The following is a 25,328-nucleotide window of genomic DNA, read 5'->3' on the forward strand; positions in this document are numbered from 1 at the left end:
GAGAGAGAGAGAGAGAGAGAGAGAGAGAGAGAGAGAGAGAGAGAGAAGTAGAAAGGAATCACCAAATCACCAAGAAAGAGAAGAATGATGATATCCAGCTCGGTACCCTAGGTGTGCCAAGCCCATTCTCACCAGATGTGAGCCCCTGGGGTTGAATATGATGTTTGTGTGTGTGCTATGCTGCTCCTGAATATGCATTTAGCATGTGCAGTCAAAAGAACATATCTAGTCTAAACCAGTCTTTCCCCTGCTGGATATGTCTACATTTCATTTGGACTCCCAAATGAAATACACACACCATAGGACACTGCTCTGACTGCAGCAACTTGTGAAAAACTATGAAAGAATATTTTGGCCAATAAAGATGATCAGCAGCCAATCCACATGATATCAGACTATCAATCTCGCTTTTAGTGAGATTACTTTTAGATGTAACATGGACTAACAAGCAATTGTGTGGCATAAAATGTTTATGCATATGACTGCTTGGGAATTAAACATTTCCAAACTTAACAGTTGGCAATGTGGTGAAGAAATGCAAGTCCAAAGGTGACACTTAGCCCAAAAAATAATAAGATTGCCATAAAATACTGACTGACAGCAGATGGCTAACTTATCTTTCTCTCAGACTTTACAGAATCCAAGTCTGAAGCTGTATGCGGTCAACAGCAAAACCAATAAATGTTTCCAAGATATGAAGACAGCTTTAGCACACAAGCTTTTGATAACAAAAACAAATAACGCACACCATTTTACTGACACAGTGCAGTAAAATGGTGCAGATTACTGGACTGCAGATTAATGGAAATCAACACTGTGAAGTGATGAGCTATACCACATTCTCTTCCAAACTGATGGATGTGTTTATGCATGTTTGTTTGTTTGTTGTTGTTTGTTATTTTGGTTTTTAGGAGCATTAGCAACTAAGGCCATATTGCTCTGGGAATATGCGGTGGTCATTCCCTGACCTTTCCGCATCCTCCGTATTTGGTGGTGACGGGCTCAAACCCCGGTCTAATCAAGAAGTGTGTGCTACACACTTCTGCTCCGTGTTTATGCATGGAGGATAACTAGATAACACAAAGTGAATTGTCCCAATAGTGAAATTGGGAGGTGTCATGGTCTGGGTGCACTTCTTTTGGTATTGAGTGGCTTCACTGGTTGCAGTGCATAGAAACATGTATGGCCTACACTGTGGCAGTTTCATGGAAGCAGCCCTTTCAACATGACAACACACCGTCACAAAGCAAGAACTGCAATTGCATGGCTTGAAGAGAATAATACTGGAACATTACATAGGCCAGTACAGAATTCTCACCTCAACCTTGTATATTATCAGGTGCAGTACAGAAATGGGCAATTATAAAACCTGCAGTAGAGTAATTCGGCTATGCATGTTGTGTAGTTAACATCATAGCATTAAATCAGTGTGCAACATGCATTCATCACTAAAGCATATTATAAAAAGGATTATGGCCAAATCTAACCTAATTGGATTATCAATTGAACAAGCTAACCCTGGGTCTCCCAGGGTAGAACTGCAAAACCGTGGCCCCTGTCAGTGTTGGAGCTGCCAATCCAGTATATGCTGGATAGGATGACTTTGCTAACTCAGCCACATGGCTCAGTAGGAATTCATGACTGATAATCTGGGTAGGGTGTTGCTAACCCAGTATGAGGACTGGGTAGGATTCAGTGGCCTTAAACCACTCCAATACTGATTGGAGACTTCACCCAGCATCCTCATTAGGTGTCTTTTCCTCCCTCTACCTTGGGTTCCCCTTGCCTTTTTCTCCTGGTGGAACTAATAACCAGGGGGATGGTTTCATCAACATCCCCTCACACTTGCTGTTATTTGGTTTTTAGGAGCATCAGCAACTAAGGCCATATTGCTCTGGGGGGATATGCGGTGGTCAATTCCCTGACCTTTCCATATCCTCCGTATTTGGTGGTCACGGGCTCGAACCCCGGTCTAATCAAGAAGCGTGTGCTACGCACTGCTGCTCCTGCCCACCTGGCTACAGAGGCACCTCCCCTCACACTTACTTTCATCCCTTTTTATTTGTGTACACTCTGTACTCCTCCCACATACATACATATAATAACGGCTTTATCCTATGCATGCCTCCACGGCCAAGGCCCATATGCACCAATTCTCAAGGTCAAAAGACCATGTATACAGCCTTTGATTTAAAATTATGTATTCATAACCAATTAAGTACTTCCCCCACACTCTACTTTTTTTAATTTGGCCTCCGTCCAGGAAGCTCAGGCAATCCCGGCAGAAACCAGCCAGAGAATAATGGCAGCCCGGTTACCTCCTAGCAGTGTGTGTAGGCATTTGGTCCCACCTGGAACCCTAAGGTCAAAAGCCAGAATACAATAACAGAACCCAACTCAATACATTTTCTGGCTTTTACAGTGGTACTGTATTTCTTCACAATACTTATGGCACATATGTGAGAAACCACTGGTGGTGGTGCCTGGCCCAAACAGTATGCACTATTATGGCCACTGGATGCTTATTTTGCCACCAATTTCAATGTCAACCATAATAATCAAGGACTAATACTGTATTATTAGTTACACTATTACACTATTATTACAGTTAGTATAAACTAACTGTATATTATTACAGTTAGTTTATACTAACTGTAATAATAATGTTTACTCATGTTATTAAAACATAGATTAAGAACTTTGAGGAAACTGGTTTGACACTAAAGAAGTCTCTGGGAAATTTAAAAAAAAAAAAACTATCAAGACTGCCCTCAAACAGAGTCCATGCCATTCTGGGTTTTTTTTTAACATTTCAGACAGGTGTTTATGATGTATTTTTGCATAAAAACAAATTTCCATCCATATAAAATTAAGGTGGTGCACACATTGAAAGATTATGATTATGTTAAATTTTTGTCATCTTTTTTCAGATTTATTAATAAGCAAAACATACTAAACCACAAACCATAACAAAGTGCTAAAGAATTATTGGCCCTTACTTCTTTGAAGATGATAATGAAGCAAACATGACTTCTGCCCACCATGGTCACATGATTGAGGCATTTCTAATGCAAGTACTAACCCAGCTTCCTCAAGTTTATGATACATATAACTAATTAAGTCATAAATGGATACATCTGCAATCAGCTATTTAATGATGAACTCGCTATACAAATTAGACTTAACTTCCTAAAACAATATAGCCTTATGAATGTGAGGGTACCTTCATATAAACTATTATAAAACATGCAATCAATCACTTCCAATGCATTAAAATTCTATTATGGAATGGAATTATCATGAGTTGTGTCCAAGTTTCAATTTTAATAAGCGAAGACCAATGAAACAAACAATCTAGTGTCTTTTGATTATATAAAATTTAAATAATGCAAAAGGTGGATTTCACTTTGGCACTGAAGTAATTAGAAACAACCTTGGTGTTTTGAAGAATTCAGAGGCTTTTTTGAAGTTTAACCCTTTCATCAGAGTGGTCTCTGAATGTGCAGGGGCTAAACAGAGCAATTTTTATGTGGAAATTTGAAGTTTATAAAAACTAACTTTGTATATAAATGTTTTTAAATATCAATGTTTTCTTATTTTGACACCTGTAAGTATAAAATTGTCAAAAATCAAATCATTGCCAAAAAAAATTGCCAATTTATTCAGGTTTCAGCTTTTATAAGTTAAAATCACACAACTGAGGCTAATGTGCATGATTTTCTCCTATGATTTTCAAAGCTATTCATACTACCATCTATTATAATGTGTGTTTATTACTTGTAAGCATAAATATGAGATAGAACATAAACTGGAAGACATTATTTGAAGTGACCTACAAATACACACATTGATGTACATACTCCATAGAACCCACAAAAGAATAATGATTGCAGAACAAAGGAATACTGTTTAAGACAAATCCAATCTTTGAAACCTCCTTATACATTCAACTATTATTGGCAGCAAAAAAGGACCTCACTTTTTTTTCTTTTTTTTTATAATATAGTCACATTTGTAAACTGAAAATTTTTAATCAGACTTTTATAAGATGAGATATAATAAATATTACATTCTTATGAATTAAAATTAGTACCTTATAAAATAAGAATTTGGTAGCATTAATCTTTGTCTAGGTGAAATTTAGCTAACAAAATGAACTATACAATATAAAATATGGAGGTGACGGTTGATGATGCAAAAAATAGAAAATATGTATTTTACTCTATGATGCACTAATATTGATAGAATGACAAAAAGACATTGGCTTGTTGAAACTAGCTTCTCTTCCCTGCAGATAGCACAAAAATTTATAAACTTTTCCAAATTTTATAAAATTTTAAAAATTTATAAAAATATATAAGATAAAATGAATAAATGTGAGGACATTTATTTATTTCTTACAAATTTTCACATCCTTCAAATGCATTAGCTGCAGAGGAGACAGGATAGTCTCAACAAGTAAACATATTGATTTGTTGGCACTTTCCAAAATATTCTAACAATATCAATGCAATATAGTGTAAAATGTGTACATATATAAATTAAACAAATTATCTACATTCTGTTAAAAAACTACTACCTCCTCAAATGGAGAAAATCCTGTTAATCCTTTCTGAGATACTAGGTACCAGCTACCTCTGTAACTTAAATTTTGTATGAGTGCACTTCCTAATTCATGCAATAATAGCCGGGCAACTCTTGATAACCTGGAAAACAAAGCATAATTTACACTTCGCCACATGCAATTACAATGGGTTTAATAAATTTTCAGGTCTTAAAACATTTAACACTGGGATACAAAATTTGGCTTTAAATAAAAACCAGATAAACTCATTGATGCCCTTCAATTTTCATATTAGAAGTAATTCTGTTTATTTTTGCAGAAATCCACTGCTGAATTACAAGATTTGCTTGTTATTTGGAGTTTTACAGCACATTAGCAGCCTTGAGCATAGTGACCCACCTTAATTAGGAGATGAAACCTGTTCTGTAAATGTTATGCTTGTATCCCCCAAAATATGGGTTGTGACCCAAATTTGGGTTAATGGCAAATTTATTCATTCAAATTCATTCTGAGAAATTTTATAAGTTCAAAAAATAAAAACAATAGTATCATAAAATATAATTATTTCAATTTTTAAATTAAATCCATGTCAGTTACAGAGGTCATAAAAACTATTTTTTATAAATACAATAAATCTGCCTACCCTTGCGAAATCAGAGATACCAGATTTTAAAATTTATCAGATCTTAGAAAAGTAAAACTAGTGGTCGGGCAATTTTGGAGAAGCACATTTCTAATCACTAACAACTACATATTTACATCTATAAAAATTTATAATAACTAAAAGTCAGCATTAATATTTAACAAGTTATTTAATGTTGTTGTTATTTGGTATTTAGGAGCATTAGCAACTAAGGCCATATTGCTCCGGGGATATGCTGTGGTCATTACCTGACCTTTCTGCATCCTCCGTATTTGGTAGTCATGGGCTCGAACCCCGGTCTAATCAAGAAGCGCATGCTACGCACTGCTGCTTCTGCTCACCTGGCTATGGAAGCACCTGTTAGTTAATGTATATAGTATGTTACATTCCTGGTGGGTCAGCAAATAGTAATAATTCATAATTTATAATTAAAAAATGAGCAAAAAAGTAATGCTTTTATGCAAAAATGGAGAATTTTTCATTCCTCCAAACAGAGCAAGCCAACAAAAACATAATATCTTGTTCTTCAGCTTATGAGGGAGGTTTGATAAGTTCTTGGACTGAGTATGAAAGGGTAGTGGTAAAGTGTTAAATCTGTACTTCATGTATAACACTTCAAATAGTAGCCCACCAAGTGTCATGCAGTTTCAATGTCTTTTTTATAATTACAGGTCCTGAAGTAAACAAAATAGTGTGAATGAGAAAAGGTGGATAAAATCAGTCATTGTGTAGTCATAAAATATTTGGGAAAAAAGTGACTAATTCCATCACTCCATATGTGCATGACCTAGATATGAGTGATAAAACAGTGAGGTTATGGTAACAACACTGGGGAGGATGCCCCTTCCTATTCCATGATTAAGAAGTGCAGAAGAAATTATATGAGGGAGGGAGAGCTTGGAAGATAACCTGCAATATCCATCACTGGAGTGATGGATGTTGCAGGTTACTGTTTGATACATTGCCAGCATCTTGAGCATCTCATCTGCATGTGTGTACCATGAGATAATAGGTTGGTTCTCGCTATGAGCAGATCAAAAAAGCACACAACAGTTAAGTCAAGGGAACATTGACATTATTTTCAAGAAGATCCAGCAAATTTCCTTGTAAGGTATATGACCATGAATGAGACATAGGTCTTTTCTGGCTGAAAGTGATGGACAAAGGAGCAGTCCAAACCATGTCATCTCTCCCTCCTTCAGAAAGGCCAGACAGTCATAGGAACATATTATGCAGACCTGGTGAGGCATTTCTTGAAAACAAAGACAAATGCTGAGGGAAAACTCAGTAGAGTCTTGTTTTACACAACACAATGGCTCACAAGTCTGTCAGTATCATGGGTGCACTGCATGAGTGCAGCTTTGAAATCTTGGACCATCCTTCAATTCACCGGATCTAGCAACAACCAACTTTCAAATATTTTCTAATTTGATTAGAAAATAGGTGAAAATAGCTGGCTGGCATCCATTTTCCAAATGACATGCATTCCTGGAGGCCCAAGAGAAAGCTTCTTTCTTTGCAGCTAGAATCAACACATTGCGGCATTGGTGGCAAAAGTGCATCGACTCCAAATGACTCCAATGTTGTAAATCAACATGCCATCAGACTCCTCAAAAGATGGTTAAATTCATATCAGGACACAAACTTTTCAAACACCCCTTGAATAACATACAGTATATGGATAGCAGATATATGCATAAAAAAACAGAAAAAATAATTGCTGGATTTCTATTTTCCAATTTCAGTGAAATTTGGAATGGCTTGACATATCAGAGAAGTAATCATAGGAACCACTAGGCTTTATATACCAACTCTTCAAGACTTAAGTCCTAAATGAATATCAGATGAAGTGATGAGATTGGTAGCAGAAAAGAAAAATACAAGGTATGTACAAAACTCATCAGGGGATAAAGAAACTGAAGTGATGAGACTAATAGCAAAGAAGAAATATGCATGGTATGTATAAAAATTAACAAGGGATACAGAAACCTACAGTAAGTATAAACTAGCCCACAGTCAAGTCAAAAAAGTGTTAGGTAAGCAAAGGCAGATTATGAGAGGTCTCTGCCAAAGACCAAAAACAAAAGTAGCAAAGACTTTTTTACTTATGTTAGAAGAAAAGGAATGAATTGCATTGGTCCACTAGATATGAATTGTATAACTGTTCATGATCCTGTTCAACAGGATCATGAACAGTTATACAATTCATATCTAGTGGACCAATGCGATTATCAAAAGTTATCAAAAGTCTTTGATTAACAGTTATCAAAACTCTGATAACAAATTGAATAGATATTTGGCAACATTCACACACACACACACACACACACACACACACACACACACACACACACACACACACACACACACACACACACACACACACAATTTTAACTGAGAGCTAAATTTTTTTGTGATAACTGACAGGAAAGTGAAAGAGAAACTGTTGTAACTAAAAGTAAATAAGGCACCCCAATAACCTTAATAATTTACTTATTTACTTAATCTTAATATACAGTGAAACTTCTCCTAACGGACACCTCTCGTTAACGGACATCTCTCTACAACGGACATTTTCAAATTCCCCAACTCACCTCCATTGGTTTTAACGTGTTTGCAGCTTCTGTCTAGCGGACATTCTCTGTAACGGACGCGGACAGGCAATCTGCACTGTTTCGTTTAGATTAGCACTTAATTTAATCTCCCCAAAACGTACAGCGGGCGAGCTCACGGTACTTTTTCTAGGAACGTTTCTTCCACGTATTGCCTCGATCGTGTGTTTATTTTCTATTTCCGATTCTCTGAATTTTATCAAGATTTACGCCGTGGTTCTAAACCCTTTTTCAAGAATTTTAAGGCACGTGTAAAACTTCTGATGAATTCGGTGTGTGCAGGGGGGGGGAGGAGAATATGGTCGGCCTTTCATCTTTTCACTTTCAGTTTTCAGTTTTGTTCAGTGTTGTGTGAAGTGCACAATGTCTTCTCGTAAACATTTAACTTTAAAAGATAAAGTCGAACTCATTAATGCGTATGATCGGCAAAAAAATAGTGTTCGCAATCTCGCTGCAAAATTCAAAATCGGGAGGACGCAGGTAAGCGACATCCTAAAGGAAAAAATGAACTGCTCGAACAATTTTGATAACACGGAAATGATCAGGTTCAAAAATCATTCCCGAAAACTGTTGGACTTCAAATTTGTCGCGCACGTGCTAAAAAAATTCCCATTAATGGGCCTATTATTAGGGAAAAGGCTTTGGAGATTGTGAAATCTATGGGAGTAAATGAGTTCAAAGTTTCTGTGGGATGGCTAGACAAGTTCAAAACTCGGTATAAAATTTCTTGGAAAACCGTAAGTGGTGAAGGTGGATCTGTTGATACTGGGGTTGTAACAGAGTGGACCGTCAAATTGGAAGATTTATGTCGTGATTTTGAAGCTAAGGATATTTACAACTGTGACGAAACAGGGTTGTTTTTTTAAAGCTCTTCCTGAAAAAACAATGAGTCTAAAAAACGAAAAGTGCCAAGGCAGAAAAATTTCTAAGGAACGCTTGACTGTACTATTGTACAAAGATGCTGGGAGACTTTGAACAACCTCTTGTTATAGGAAAACCACAAAATCCTCGTTTCAAGGGCATGAAGTTGAATCTTTTGAATGTTGACTGGAAGTCTAATAAAAAAGCGTGGATGACACGAGATACCATGAGCAAATGGATAAGTCACTTTAACCAAAACATGATTCGTCAAAACAGAAAAATTATTCTTTTCATGGATAATGCTGGATCTCACCCGCACATTGAATTGTTCAACATTCAAATCATTTTTTTGCCACCAAACACATCTGCAGAGTGTCAGCCCTTGGATCAAGGGATAATAAAAAATTTTAAACTTCACTACAGAAAATGTGTTTTAAGACATCTCATTGCAAACACGAACGATGTAACATGTGCGAGTGACCTTGCAAAGAAAATCAGCATCCTAGATGCGATTCAATGGATTTCCTCTTCAGTAAACGCAATTAGAAAACAAACTGTTGTGAACTGTTTTGTAAAGTCTGGCTTCTCAAACGCAAAAATTGAAGTTGTGAACACCAATGTGGAGCACCAAGAAGAACAAGAACTTCAACATCTATTGATAATGTACGATACTTCCGCTACAAGTAACCCTGGCTACAAAGATATAGACTCAAACCTCACTACAGAAGATGGTGCTCTAGATATCAACAACATTATCATCGATATTTTTCAAGAAGTTCCTCATGAGGATGAAGAAATGGAAGGAGGTCATTCTGTCGAAGAACATATTAACGACGAACCACCGATTAAAATGGAAGAAGCGCTCATACAAATCAATCGTTTAAAAATGTTTTTCGCCGCTGAAGAAGATACTGAAAGACTTTCAATGATTTCTTCACTCCAAACAAATGTTGAAAACAAAATTATCAGCCGGAAGAAGGTGCAGAAGAAAATAAGTGATTACTGTATGTATTTTTCTTAAGATAAAGTCATAATATGCATAGCACAATTGTATGTATATTATTTACAAAAATATTGTGCAAAATCTGTATATAATTTAATTTAATTTTACATTAAACGTTTAACGATTTTTCTTTCTTTCTTTTTTTTTTTTCTCCCTCAGACTTCTTGTTAGCGGACACTTCTCTCTAACGGACACATTTTCGTTCCCCATGGCTGTCCGTTAAAGGGAAGTTTCACTGTAATTATATAGATGGGATCTATACAATTATATTAAGAGAGACAGCAAAAGAGGTAAGCAAACCTTTAGCTGTAATTATAAGAGCATCTTTGGATTCAGGGAGATCCCTATGGATTGGAAATGTGTGAATGTCTCCCCATTTCGCAAAGGAGGATCAAAGGGTAGAGTGAATAATAAGAGACCTGTAAGCTTGACTTGTTCAAGGAAAAATAATGGAGTCACTGGTTAAAGTAATGTAGTACCATCTTGGCAGGAATCCAGTTATATAGCAATCACAGCAATAATTTGTTAAGGGGCAATCTTGTCTGACCAATCTGATTGGATACTATGATGCAGTAATAACAAGGGAAAAGTTTTTGATGAAAGACTGCTGTACAAAGTAGAGCACTAACATTAGGGACAAGTTATTGCTATACTGCTATGGATAAAAGGATGGCTGAGTGGGAGAAGACAGAGATTATCAATGGGCACTGTTCTTCTTCAACTAGGTGCACTCCACTAATGTTATTGGTGGAGTCCCCGTAGGGTTCATTGCGTTGAGCCCATTGTTACAATATTTATTAACGATACTGATGAAGATATATCAGGATTAATGTCTAAGTTTTCAGGTTATACAAAGTTTGCCAAGGTGGTTAATGGCAGTAATCAGGGTATGCTACTGCAACAAGGTCTAGGAAAATTAAGAGATCAGCTGAAGTGGCAACTGAAGTATTTGGTATTGGTATGGTTATTTCTGGCGCAAGGGCTACTTAGGCCATATTGCGCCTATAAACGAGATGAGGATTTCACGGTGTCTGTAAAAACAGTTAGAAAGAATTATACAGATTTATGCGTTTTAAGAAGCGGAAAAATTCCGGGAGATTTGCATTATTACCTATGAACTGTTGGAGTGTCAAAGGTTGTTGAAGATTACTGTATGAAGCTTTTCGGGCATCAGTGTATAAGGTACATTCAACGAGTATGTGCTTTATTGTGAGAACAGAGTTGCAGTGCATACACTGCGGAGGATCATTTCCTGTAAGAAGAAAAATATGGGTGAGCTGACTGTGCCCGATCCGGGCTCTAGCCAGGATGACTTCTTCCTTTCTGTTTACAGAAAAACTGGAAACCCATAACTGTGGTTCAGGTTTTATTTCACGCAGCTTGTTATTCAGGGCAACTGAAGTTTACCATACCTTCATTATCCTATCTGACATTAAGTTATAAATCATTATAGAGACATTCCTACTCTACATGAATAATGTAGTGCACTGCATTGCAAAATAATGAAATTTGCACAGTTTTCATGAAGTTGAAGCATAAACGAATTATTCATTATTTTTGTAATGTGAGTTGTGATCAAAAAGTTTGGGAACTAATTGTGTATCTTGAAATTACAGCATTTTAGTTGTCATATCATATTTGGCTCATCTAGACATGATGATTCATGAATTGCCCATTTCTCTTCATTTAGTCTGAATTAGTGTTTTGAATAGGAGGTGTTTCATGTGTTTCATTACATTTAAAAATGAGCGATTTTACTGAGCAGTGAATCAACATCAAATTGTTTCAAAGGAGGGAAAAGGGCACAACAAAATATTAAAATCAGAGATGTGTTGTTCAAAGATCTTTCCGTAGTCTGCAAAGTTAAAAGAAGTTCTCTACCAAAGATGAACTTCAAAAACCAATGATTTAATTGCTTGTGATCTAGCAGGAGTGCTCAATGTTTATCAATCAGTTTTAATACAAGATTTGGGAATGCAACCCATTTCAGCTAATGCTTGTGCCTTGCATCCTCAATGATCACAAATTTCTATTACTGTGGTTTCCATCTGCCATTACTCACTACATTTAGATCTTTGATTCCCCTCCCCAACCAGCATAAAGCCCGTTTTAAAAGTCACAGATTTGCAATGATCATGGAAATTATTCAGAATGCTACACAGGAACTATTAGTAATACCAAAAAAAAAAAAAAAAAACCTATAACACTAAATCCAACCCTTTGGATTCAGTGTATTCAGTGTCAAAGAAACTACTTCAAAGGAGAATCACCCAAATATCCAGTAAGCTTCATTTCCAAAATATTAGTTCAGTCCCCCTGAACTTTTTGATCACCCTTGTATTTCTGATTCTTTTCACAATTCCATTTCAGTCTTAAATAAATAATTATTCCGGCTTTCCCAAATTGAAACCCAGCATGCACATGTTGAAGTTTTTAGAAAAATTTCAAGGTCAAATGCTACTTCAATGACCTTGATAATGAAATGGTTTTTTTTTTTTTTTTTTTTGTTTTTTTTTTCCATTTTTATTGTATAATCATGTGAACCATACAGACAAATTTGTGCATTTTACAAAAGAAATTGTGCAGTCAAAAACAATCATTCAGCTAAGGCATAAGGCAGCAAAGGCAACTGCTATTCCTTAGACACTGCCTTATCTAGCAAGTTCATAATCAAAATTAGGGACTTTCAAACCTGACTACTATTAGGTACAATGTTTTCACCACTTTCTGCTTTTCCAAGATTTTAGTTTACATAAAGGTTAGATTATTAATCTGTATATTTATATTTGAATAACATAAAGGTTATTAATCTTTATATTATTCGAATAACTCAATGGCTATTAAGAGTTATTCGAAAAACAATGATTTTACACTACGTTTTCGCCATGCATTAACAGTGATAATTTAATTTAATGCAATCTTCAGAGACATTAAGCTAACACGACACTAGGTTTCACAAATGCTAATATAGTACTATATTTGGAGATTCCAACTTTTCTGCAACAAAATCCTAAAGCAATCCATTAAAATAAAACATAATTATGCTTTGTTACATTGGATAATTGCAAAAAATAATAAATCAATATATTTTTTCCATGATAAACTTACTTTCTGGTGGGTTCATCAAATGTGAGAAGAATAACTATATCACCAGGCCTCAGAGTTAAAAGAAGAGTTTCTAATGCTGTTGATTCTAAAATATTTTTAGGATTATTTGTTTTTTATTTATAAAAATATTTTAGACATTGTACAAAACCCTAAATGTATAATTTTTAACGAAAAATTAATTCATATTCAATATCAGTAGAACAAATAAATTGCCATAATGAAGCCTTCACATTAATTAATAAATTATCATCATTTAATAATGCATTATACAGTACAGGGTCATATTCATTGGTACATATTCATTCAGAAAGACTGCAAAATAACATCAAAAGTTACAGGGTAACAGATCACAGTATAAAAAAAAGGGGGAACAATTCTCATATACCTAGAGAATGTACAAAACATTACTACAAACAACACTTTTTGTTAATACCAATCAAAGATAATAAAAATAATGCAAAATAAACCAGTTTATTTCAGAAATATAAGATAATACTGAATAAATAATAATAAAATAAAAATGTATTACTATAAACAGTGGAACAACTAGAATTTTTAGGCCCCTTTGCAAAGACCATCAAATAATCCCCCCTCCTCTCCATTTATTAACACCGATACTGAACATAAAAATATTATTTATAATGTACATTAAGCAAATCTAAACTATAAAAAAACTATTTCGAAAATAGCTGGCACATCAAAATAAGCTATTTGATAATCTATGATGTTATTAGGTCAATTTATAAATTTGGTTCTTAAAAATTCATCTCCCTTGCCTTTCTATTTGCAAAAAATCACTAATTAGTTCTTTATGATCACAGCTTTTCATGTTCAATAGTGAGATCATTTAATCTGGTTTGCTGTATAGAACTTTTTTGCAGGCTTTTATTATTTTCAATTTACTAAATGCCTGTTTAAAACTTTTACCAGAAACACATGAAATAATGTATGATGGTTATTAAACAAGGTCTGGCAATAAAGTTCCTGGACATGTGCTGTTGTGGTCGTGTTCAATGAGTTTGAAAATAAATGGAAGGGTATGTTGCAGTTCAAACTTTCTCCAACAGATGGTAGTAAAGAGATTGTCCATTAGGTTCACAAGTTGCAAGTAACAACCAGATTCGTTAGCAGCATTATCGTTCCATGTTATGATTTTTTTCAAAAAACAATGGGGCAATGAACTGTGTCACAAAACAATGGAGCAATGAATGAATATCAAGGTTTGCTTTAAACTGGGAAAATCTGCAATAGAAACACATGGAATGTTAAAAACTGTTTATGGCAATGAAACATAAGTTGTATCAGTGTGTCTGAATGGTCAGCAGTTCAAAGATGAACGTGAGGATTTTTGAGATGATCCAAAAAAAAAGTGGCAACTTCCAACTTCTTAAGGGTTTAGGGAAAAGGAAGGTCTGTGCAAAATTTGTGCAGCACAGCCTCATGGACGAGCAAAAGCAACAAAGAGTGTCATCATGCAAAGACTTCATCCAGATCTGTCAAGACAATCCTAATTTCCTTGACTGTATTGTCACTGGAGATGAGTGTTGGGTGTTTCAATACAAACCAAAGAATCAGAGCATGCAGTGAGCTTCAAAATCATCACCAAGGCCCAAAAAGTGTTTCTCTTACAGAAGTCCAAGATCAAAATGATGCTGATCATGTTTTTTGATAAAAGCTGTTTGATTCACAAGGAATTTGTATCTGAAGGGGAGAGGAGTCAATGCTACATTCCATGTACAGGTATTTCAAAGACTATCAAAGTGCATTTCCTGGATGAGACCAAAATGTCAAGAGAAAGGCAACAGTTCTTGTTGCACTACAGTGGTTGCTTTCTACTGTATATGGTATTTAAATAATATAATCATCTATTCTTCTTTGAACATATTTAGTACCAGATTTTGAAAAGCAAAAATCATTTCAAATTCTTTATTGTTAGTATCAACAACTGCCATTAAATTTCTAATTGTTCTGAGTATATTAGCAGCATCATTTCTAGTCAGTTAGATTCATTTTGGTCACTGTCTCGCAAATCAACAACTTTGCTTAAATTGCATTTACTGCCATGTAAGACAAAACCACATCAACAATGTGGACTAAACAAGCAGTTTTTTCCCTAGACAATTACAACACATTTGTAATCTTCTGCACTTTCTTTGCATGACTAACCATTTTGATTCAACATTTCAAATAGGGCACATATTTTAAATTTGAATCAGTAAGTGCCTTATTTGAAATCTTGGTTCAGATGTTTTATTATTCTGCTCTAAAAGAAAATGCTTAAATCCAGCATTCCAGAAACAATTCACAGTTGTTTCACTTGTCACTTGATTCCAACTTTTGTAGATGTGGTGATTAACATCAGAGTTATCTGAAGTTACTGGTTGGTTGGTTTCACAGCAGCCATTAGGTCTTTCATTAACTGCTTGCTGGTATAAACATTTAAAGTTCTGTATGACCCCATGCTTTATATCGGTCGTAAAGATGTTACGTTTGCTGGCAAATTAAACACGATGTCATGTTTACATTTGAAGCATTTCTAGCCAATCACAAAATTCACATTCCAATTTAATTTCAATGTAAAACATTCCCTCAAGTTTTTCTCAAACTTCAATAGACTGTGGAGCACCAAAAGTATTCCCTAATTTAGGACAGAGCACCATAACATACAGTGGTGAACTATAGTGGGCTCGCGAGAGCCCATTGTTATTTTTTTTTTGAAAATTTGTGAGCCCACTATTGAAACGATCATTTATTTTACAAATGAAATCCTGAATGCAATTATTGAGTATCCAGAGCCGAAACTACAGTGGGGGTGTGTGGGACCCATCCCCCAGCATTTTAATGGCGCAATCAATCAGTTATGTATTTTAAAATTGCTTCATTTTTGATTTAATTATAGTCGGACCTCTGTTTAACCAACTTCTTTATAGCGAATTTTTTTACAATTCCTCCTGGTAATTACATGTAAAACAGTTTCCTTTATGAGAGACAACTTTGTATACATTGTTCCCACCTCTGGTCTAAAGACCAGCGGTGGGAACCTCTGGTGGAAGAATCCTTCCAAAGGTGGAAGAATTTGTATGCATTGTTCCCACCTCTGGTCTAAAGACCAGAGGTGGGAACAATGCATACAAAGAAAGAAAAAAAGAAAGCGTGAATTAAGGGTGAAAGGGATTACCGTTTCACAATGTTAGTGGTGTCGCTAAAACCTATACAGTCATATATCGAGAAGTCGCACAAGTCAATATATCGGAGGATTAAGAAGATTCCCGACACGGATAACAGCCTCTGGTCAACCTGTGTTGCGATTCCACTTTACTCCACAAGATGTCGTATGTTTTTCGGAGAAGTGAGTGATCCACGCCTTCCAGTAAATTTCTCCTGTATGTTTACATGGTCACAATAGCTGAATATCAGTGTGAGTCCGACATTTTGCACAATATTCAAAGAACCAGTGACAGTAGCAACGTAGAGGGGAGTGGGGGGGATTAAGGCAACTAAGATATATAAACTTTACGAAGATGTTGATATATAAACTTTACGATGAAATGTTGACATATTTTGAAATTCTGTTGAGGCTTTCACGGTGTAAAAAATGTTCTAAAATATAATGGCATGCAGGCAATAATTAAAAAAAAAAAAAAAAACTGTATGCATTATATCACCAATCTTCAAAACACTAGCACAAATTAAGGATGATTGCTAAAGAACTTGATGTGGAAACTATAAAGATCGGATGTGTGTTCGGGCTACGATGAGCAGCTGTAGCTTGCGGATGGCAATTGCAGGTTAAGGGAATTATCTTGCATTGTGCAAACATTTTGAATCAGAATGTTAAATATTCCAGATTATTAAATCGACTTTTAAATCTGGAATTTCTTAACCATTTCACACTAACGATCGACATCCTTCAGGAACTCTCTTACCTTTCAGAAGATTTACAGATTCACCATGGTAAAAGCAGATAAATTAATTATTCGAACTATCAATGCTATTGATAATTTGAAAAATTCTGAAGGAAATTATGAAGCTAAAATTGAGAGCATGTTGAAGAGGGAAGAATTTGAAGGAATCGAAAGTAAGAACACATTTAAAAAATTACTTTGTGACAGGTTATTAAATGAATAGTTTTATCCTTAAAGGATAAGTGATTAATGCAACAGAGCGATTTTAAATTAAATAAAGAAAATAAACATACCATTCAAAGAAATTTTAAACATGTGCTACCGGAAATCGTGGAATATGAAAGAACTTTTGTCTCGGTGGCAAGACGGTGAAAACCGAATAAGAAATTTGTTTTCTGATAAAATATAAAATAAAAATTAATAATTTTAGAGATTTAGAAATAATAAAGTACAGCAGACTCTCGATTTACCAGGATTGGATTAACAGGGACACTTCAAGACTCCAAATAAAAAAAAATAATAATAAATAAAAATATCAACCAAAAAATCATAAAATTCAAGTAATAACTAGAATAGGTATAACCAGATATTTTGCAAGTCATAAATAAGCAATAAGAACCGGCATTATAAGTCGTCATTGGGTGATTAGTGTACCTATTATCTTGCAACCCCGTTATCTTCATACCTACGACTCAAAACAGAAAAAAAAGGAGACCAAATGTTTAGCGTGATTTAGTGGTTCGCTTCAATTGTTGTGTTCTTTCACACCGCACAAGGACAAATTTTGTTTCGTTATTTATGTCAGGGATGTCAGATTTTTTTTTTTTTTTTTTGTTTAGAAATCACAAAGCAAGAGTTGTGCTTTCAAATTAAACAAAAATTTGAAATTGTTCAAAAGTTTGAAAACAGTGCATCAGTTAAATCTCTACAGAACCATTATAATGTTGGGGACCAAACTATACGCAACATTGTAAAAAACAAAGGGAAGCTATTCGATTTAAAATCAACACCGTAAAAAATAAAGGGAAGCACTGTATTGGACATGCGAGTAGTAAGTGTTAAGTGTTTTTTCCGTGGTTAACCGCAGGTAACTGAATCAGCGGATACGGGGGCACAATTGTATGTTTATATATATATAAATAAAAGGAAGATGTACACAATAGATACCATTTTCTCATTACAACACATTTTAGAGAAAAGAAGAGAATTTAACCTACAAACATTTCTGCTGTTTACTGATTATGAAAAGCATATGATAATATAAACTGGGAAAAACTTTGGCACATTTTACATGAAGAAAATATCCCAACCCAACTGTGGAAAGCAATACAAAGCCTATATAAAAACTCAAAAGTTTGCATAAAATATTCTAATGGCCAGCTATCAGACTCAATTAACACCAATAATGAAGTCAAACAAGGATGCGGACTATCACCAAATTTATTTAATATTTATATCAATAAAATTATTAAAGAATGGAAACAAACATTTAACAACAGGAATAAAATTCAAACTATATTATGTTTGTTTGTTATTTGGTTTTTAGGAGCATTAGCAACTAAGGCCATATTGCTCCGGGATATGCGGTGGTCATTCCCTGACCTTTCCGCATCCTCCGTATTTGGTGGTGACGGGCGCGAATCCGGTCTAATCAAGAAGTGTGTGCAACGCACTGCTGCTCCTTCCCACCTGGCTACGGAGGCGCCGGAAGATGAACTACAGATAGCAGTTAATGAACTGAATAAAATAGGCCAAAAGTATGAGATGAAGATCTTTGCCTGAAAAACAAAATCAGTGGGATTTTGTGGAAAAAAACACCCAAAGATTAAAAATTGTTATTGATGACAAAATAATATAACAAATATCTGATTTTGCCTATTTGGGAAATTTAATATCAAATGAAGGGAAAGACATCCATAATAAACCATAATAAAATGAATGGAACAATGAAACGCCACTTCAGGAAACAAATGACAACTGAAACAAAATTACTATTGCACAACATCACTTCAAAATCAGCCCTCTAGTACAGTAGTTCTGAGACTTGGGTAATAAATAAGAAAGATGAACAAAAACTAAAAGCGGCACAGATGAGATTTTTAAGACCATTATTAGGTTTACAAGGCTAGACCATCAAAGAAATTCAGATATTCATGAGAAATTAAAAGTAGATAATATAGTAAATGACATAAAATGGTATCAGAAAAAATGGATCAGTCACATAGAAAGAATGAATCCAAACCAATTCCCAAAATTAGCATTTAACTACGAACCGATATGCAAGAGAGATGTGCCGACCGGGCTAGCCGGGTGGGTAAAGTGCCTGCCTGGCAACCCAAAGGTCGCGGGTTCGATTCCCGCCTCGGGCTTGGATCAAAGTACTGCAAAAACCTTGAGAGGTGCATTATGGCCACAGAAGCCTATGTGCCAACAACTACTAAAAAAAAAAAAAAAAAAAAAAGGAAAAAAAAGAGAGAGATGTGGGTGGACCAAGATGATGGTGAGATCAAGACCACCTCCAAGAGCTACAACAGAACAGGTCTTAAAAAAGACCTAAGCCGGATTGAGATGATTATGATGATACATATATATGTTATCAGTGGTGAGCTGTGAATATTTTAACAATGGGCTCACACTGTTGCCAACTTTTTGATGTAGAAACACCCTTTGCGGGGGAGATAACTACCGAGTAAATGTGAACGGTCACAGAAGTGATGTCATCAGCAGCGTTTGCCAGAGGCGCTTCCCACGTTCACACCATTAGTTGTATGGAGCACTCACTAGTAGTATGATTAGAGCGCGTGACGCATTTTTCATGACCACTATGATATCTGGAGTTCTAACCTTTTAGAATTTTTTAATAGTATGACGTCACAATCATACTTCCTGCAGTTGCTATTGCAGTAAGTATGATTGCAAATATTTGTCATATGACTGCAGCAATACAAAGATTTGCAACAATTTCTTTTTTTATCTCACATTTTTGCATACGCAGCTGTTCGGGGCATGCAACATTCCATTGTTAGCTGCCCCGAACAGCTGCATATGTCGTTTCAACTAATATCGGGTACCTCAATTGACTCTGTTTTCAGAGACATTTAGATATGTTGCAGTAGTAACTATACATCTCTTACTTTAGTTATCATAAATCCATTGTATATTATCTTCCAGAAATTATGGAAATTTGTGAATGATCAATAAAATATTTACAATACAAAAAGCTCTATTATTTCATAATTAATATATACAAATCAAAATATCTAAAAGAAAAGCAAAGGATGTTTCACGTAAACCATCTACTGTGCGTGCTCGGCAGATGCGCAACTTTTTTTACAAATAGGGAAATATAATGGATACATTTTTTCATGATAAAATTTTAATATTGTGAATAAAAAAATAACACGAAATATTTCCCATATCACACACGTAACAAAAACTATCACAGAACATTCCACAATATAAAAAATATTACATAAAAACCAAACTATTCTAGAAAAGGTACACAAAAATCACAGATTACATGAAAAAAAAAATTAAAAAAAATTATTACACAAATATTCAAGAAAAATTTATTCTAAAAATGGCCATATAAAATTTACTTTTTTATTAATATTTATTGTCGAGCTTTGCTCAATAGCTGAGCGATGATTACAGAGGAATGATTTGACATAACGATCCAGATCAAATTGAAGCAATGGTTTTCTATTTAGATATATATGGTCATCCTAATTTGCAACGTGTTTAATTGTCAACATTATTCATTACGCTGAAAGCTAATGTTGGTAATATCTTACCGTGTGTTTAATTTATCAATTAAACTTTATTATACGTATGTATGTGCATGAAAATCACGTTATTTATGGAATCGGTAGGTGTTTGCTTATATCCGTTGTTTCAGCCATCCATGGTAGGTCTTGGAATGTATTCCCCATGGATATGGGGGTCTTACTGTATATATATTTACAATATATTAATAATAAGAGGTTGTAGTGAATGCTTACAAAATATCATAAAGAATGATATTTAGAGATATATTAGGATGGTTTATGGACAAGGAGGTACTACTAGAAATAACCAACGACCATAATGGAATGTAGATAATAAGTAGACTGACGGAAAAGTGGAGAAAAGCTGATAAAACCGAAGTAGTAACAATGGAAAATATCATTAGGTACATGAAAAATAAAAATAATATATTACAAGTAGTACTTAATGTTACAGATCCAATGATTTTAACTTCTTCATCAAGGGTCAGCAGCCAAAACCAAAGGAAATATAACAAGAAGTAAGGCCTCTGTTTCTGATATGAAATATATGTAACACGTGGTTAAAATAATGACACCAAGTTGAAAAAGTGTGCGCGGAAGCCATATCGAATGTAGCAGTAAGTAAGAAATTGACATATATTTCATAGCTGACCCGACAGGAGACTGAAAAAAGAAAGAAAATATTGCAATCTAAGCAAGCGCAATTTAGAATGAAGGACCAAGACAACTTACTGCACTGCTGAGCAGATGGATATAGGGAAGTAACTAACCACCATCAAGTTGAGCTGTATCGGTGTACAAAAGAATTAGCAAATTAGGTTCCGGAGTATTTATAACATGTTATAGCAACCCAAGTGTGGGAGAGGAGAGGCTACGAGTAAGTCAAAATTAACATTACAAAGTGTGATGGGAAGATCGGCAAGTTAAACCAATGAAGCATAACAACCCAGGCTAGTGTAGAAATACTAAACTGACAAAGTAGCGCAAAAAGAAGCTAAACTTTGTTGGAGACGAAATAAGTGGGTGACAGCAGAAAAATAGCATTTTGATGTTGCACTTGGTCTGTCCCATGGGCTCACATCTGGTGAGTATGGGCATGGCACACTCAGGGTCCTGAGCTAGATACCATCATTGTTCTCTTTCTTGGTGATTTCCTTCACACTCACTCTCTCTCTCTCTCTCTCTCTCTCTCTCTCTCTCTCTCTCTCTCTCTCTCTCTCTCTCTCTCTCGGGGTAACTTGGGAAATTTTTTGGGTGCAGCAGAGGCCTCGGGCTTCCTTCCACCATATGGCTAATAATAATAAAAAATCTCTTTCTATACATTAAAAATGTTTTTTCCTCCTAGTGATATTTATTCGAGCCAAAGAAGCGGGCAAGGCAATTACATCATTACAAATGCAATTAATTATTGACAACTGCCTCCATAATGTTCACCAACCTCTTGCACGTGCTTCACTGTAACATTTGATGTTCCATTGTAACGTTTTTTTTGTATATTAATGAATCTGTATACTTGTAAATAGTTTAGTATTTTGTAAATATTTTAGTCCTGCTCTTTCGGATGCAATGATATTCCTCATGCATTACAGAGCCCAAAGCAAAAGGCCTTTGGCTAAAATCTATTATTTGGCTTCCACTTGCCTCTGCACAGTTGCCGTGGTCATAAAATGAAGTGATTGTACAGTCGAGTTCTGTTATTGTTTGTTTGGTTTTTAGGAGCATTAGCAATTAAGGCCATATTGCTCCGGGATATGCAGTGGTCATTCCCTGACCTTTCTGCATCCTCCGTTTGAGGATGCAGAAAGGTCAGGGAATAGTTCACCACCTAAGGTTGTTGGTGAACAACAACCTTAGGTGGTGACGGGCTCGAACCCCGAGTCTAATCAAGAAGCGTGTGCTACGCACTGCTGCTCCTTCTAACCTGGCTACGGAGGCGCCCGTCGAGTTCTGTGATTGGGTGATTACTGTAAATGAGTTTTGTTTCTGATTGCTTTGTGACATTGAGTACGGGGGTGCTAAGCTTAATAGGGTGTTTATCTCCCCATTCTGCTGTTTTAAAATTGGAAAACGAATTCCTGATTTTAAAACAGCAGCACGTTGGGGAATAAACAACCTGGGCATGTCAACCTAGGAGGAAAGGGGGTGGGACTAAACAGTGAGTGGGACCTGCCAATCACTGCATTCTTCCCGACTTTTAGTCAAAGTATGGAGTGGTACCCAAGATCTGAATTTTTACCAGGCCTGTTCATAAGTGACCTATGTAAATGCAGGTAAATAATTACATAGTGATATTCATTTGACTTGAGAATGCCACACACTAACAAATGCACAGGTAAATAATTCCATAGGTCATTTCCTGATTATATAAAAAACAGTGACAGTGCTTTTTGCACAGCAGTACCGGAGGTCTTCCACAACTCTGCGTTTTTACTCTGTGTAGAATACAATACTCTGCATAAGGCCAGGGTGTGTGTTAGTGTATGGGTTATGTTGTTCCTCTGGCCACTTAGCCTGGGAGCCTGTGGAGAGCAACTAAGAATTCCAAGTTTCTGTCACCGCCCCAGGGCGGTTTGTTATGTTTTTGTTATTTGGTTTTTAGGAGCATTAGCAACTAAGGCCATATTGCTCCGGGATATGCGGTGGTCATTCTCTGACCTTTCCACATCCTCCATATTTGGTGGTGATGGGCTCGAACTCCGGTCTAATCAAGAAGCGTGTGCTACGCACTGCTGCTCCTTCCCACCTGGCTACGGAGGCGCCTCCCCCAGGGAAGCAGAGAAAAAAGCTCTGGCGGGGCGAACCCTGGGCATCCAAGGAGAGTCCAAAACAAAAAAAAAAAAATTTTTATTGGAAAGGAGATAATGGGGAGGAAGAAGCTAGGATAAAAGGGACAGAGGGAAGCAACAGTTAAGACCCACCTGATTTGAAAGGGGAGACAGTAAGGGGACTGCTTTTACAGGATGTCCATCCTGATCCAGAAGGTTGGGTGAACCACCAGGTGAAAGGGTATAGGGGACAACTAGGGTGATGAAGGAGACGCAACAACCTTAGGTGGTAGAAATAAAACAACGTAGGGAAAGAGATCCCTATGGTGGTTATTTATTTGTTATTTGGTTTTTTTTTAGGAGCATTAGCAACTAAGGCCATATTGCTCCGGGGATATGCAGTGGTCATTCCCTGACCTTTCCACATCCTCCGTATTTGGTGGCTCACGGGCCCGAACCCCGGTCTAATCAAGAAGCATGTGCTATGTACTGCTGCTCCTGCCCACCTGGCTACAGAGGCGTCTCCCTATGGTGGAGCGTGCTTTTTGCAGCTATGTCCCACACTGGCCTGGGGATTACCCAAATGGCCAGTGTCAGCATCCCATACCATGCCATCTAGGAAAAGCTACAGCATGGTGTCAACTTGGGTGACCATGAGCCCCTGAGGGCATGCAAAGTCATCAGTCTGTCCTGTGAAGAGGCTAAGATAGAACATGCATGCAATTAATAATAACTTTCATTCATTCAACATTCACACAATTTTATTTTTTATAGTTTTTCCTTACACTTTCTATTTTCTTTTATATATTAGATTAGATATCGATCAGTGCATTTTGACAGGTGTGTCTTTTACGTAGAAAAGATTTGACTTCGTCATACCTCTAGATCAGGGATCGGCAACCTGCTTCTCTTTGAACATGCAACTGCGGCTCTAACTTTTAGCCCACATGTATGACATGCAACGCATTTCTGCGAGCAATTTTTTCGAACATGAACTACGTTAAAAATAAATCAAGAAACCATCTGAACAATGCAAGTCTCTCAGCATGTTTAAAGATGAAAATTAAAGCATAGTCGCCTGATGTTGAGACTTATTCAAGAAGTTAAGCAGCAAAAGTCACATTAATTCGTACCTAATTGGATGTTCGTTGTTCTTTCAGTATTAATAAATTTTTCGAAAAATATATTTTTTTAATAAATCCCTTCTCACTCTATTCCATTTCTTAAACCCCCCCCATCCCATCCCATCTTGAGATGTGCCACTCTTCGGATTCTTTTTTTAATTAGATCAAAAATGGCTCTTTACTCAAAAAAGGTTGCCAACCCCTGCTCTAGATATTACGTAGAAAAGCATGTGCAGGGTTGGTGAGCAAAGTGAGCAGGAGCGGAGCCCCCTAGTATTACATTAATATAAAAACAATCAAGAAAATGAAACGAACACACAATTCTTGCAAATAAATTATGTAAAAATTTATTCCTTTATAGAATCCCAAGCAATGGGATTTCTCAACCAGTACATGTAGCACTGGTTGAGAAATACACCCTAAGTTCATCTAAAAAAACAAAACAAAATTCACTACTGGAATTGAAGATCTGACACAAAAATAACAAGGTATATTACCCTAAAAGGTTGTAATTCTTGCTTTAGCATTTAAAGGAATTTTGTTATTATTTATCTCTAAAAGTTCTCTCACTTTAAATTATTGTCTAAAGAATATTACAAAGATGTTATGTTATCTAAACTTTTCCTTAAATAGCTCTAATAACATAATTTGTCCTTGTTTCATTTACTGATACATTTCATTCTAACAGTGTTTATATTTCACTGCTTATTCATCCCCAGAAGATATTTTATTTATGTGTAGGCATGGAGATTAACCATTTTACCTTAAATGTAATTTATTTTCATAAAGCAACATTTTCAAAACAAATGCACTATGACTCAATTAAAAGTCTATTACAAGAAAAAGTAAGGATATAAACAACAGAAAATAATATATTTATTGACAGTTATAGTATATATTAAAGATTGCTCGATATGCTAAAAGAAGTACAATAATTCCAATGAAATGAAATCTAATCTAATCATTCATTTCAATT

The 25,328-nt window shown here is 35.7% G+C and overlaps 1 protein-coding gene across 1 annotated transcript in view; it reads right to left on the reverse strand.

The window, feature by feature from the left end:
- Positions 1-25,328, reverse strand: part of LOC150086821 (protein O-linked-mannose beta-1,2-N-acetylglucosaminyltransferase 1-like) — a 392,325-nt gene that overhangs the window by 300,387 nt on the left and 66,610 nt on the right. Inside the window, exons 8-9 of the mRNA XM_090371595.1 lie at positions 12,792-12,876; positions 4,580-4,706 (exon numbers count right to left, since the gene is read on the reverse strand). Of these exons, the coding sequence (XP_090227721.1) occupies positions 4,580-4,706; positions 12,792-12,876 (212 nt within the window). The remainder of the gene's footprint in view (positions 1-4,579; positions 4,707-12,791; positions 12,877-25,328) is intronic.

The sequence above is a fragment of the Mastigoproctus giganteus genome, chromosome 4, assembly GCF_048544385.1.
Source record: "Mastigoproctus giganteus isolate SK-2022 chromosome 4, ASM4854438v1, whole genome shotgun sequence".
NCBI lineage: Eukaryota > Metazoa > Arthropoda > Arachnida > Uropygi > Thelyphonidae > Mastigoproctus > Mastigoproctus giganteus.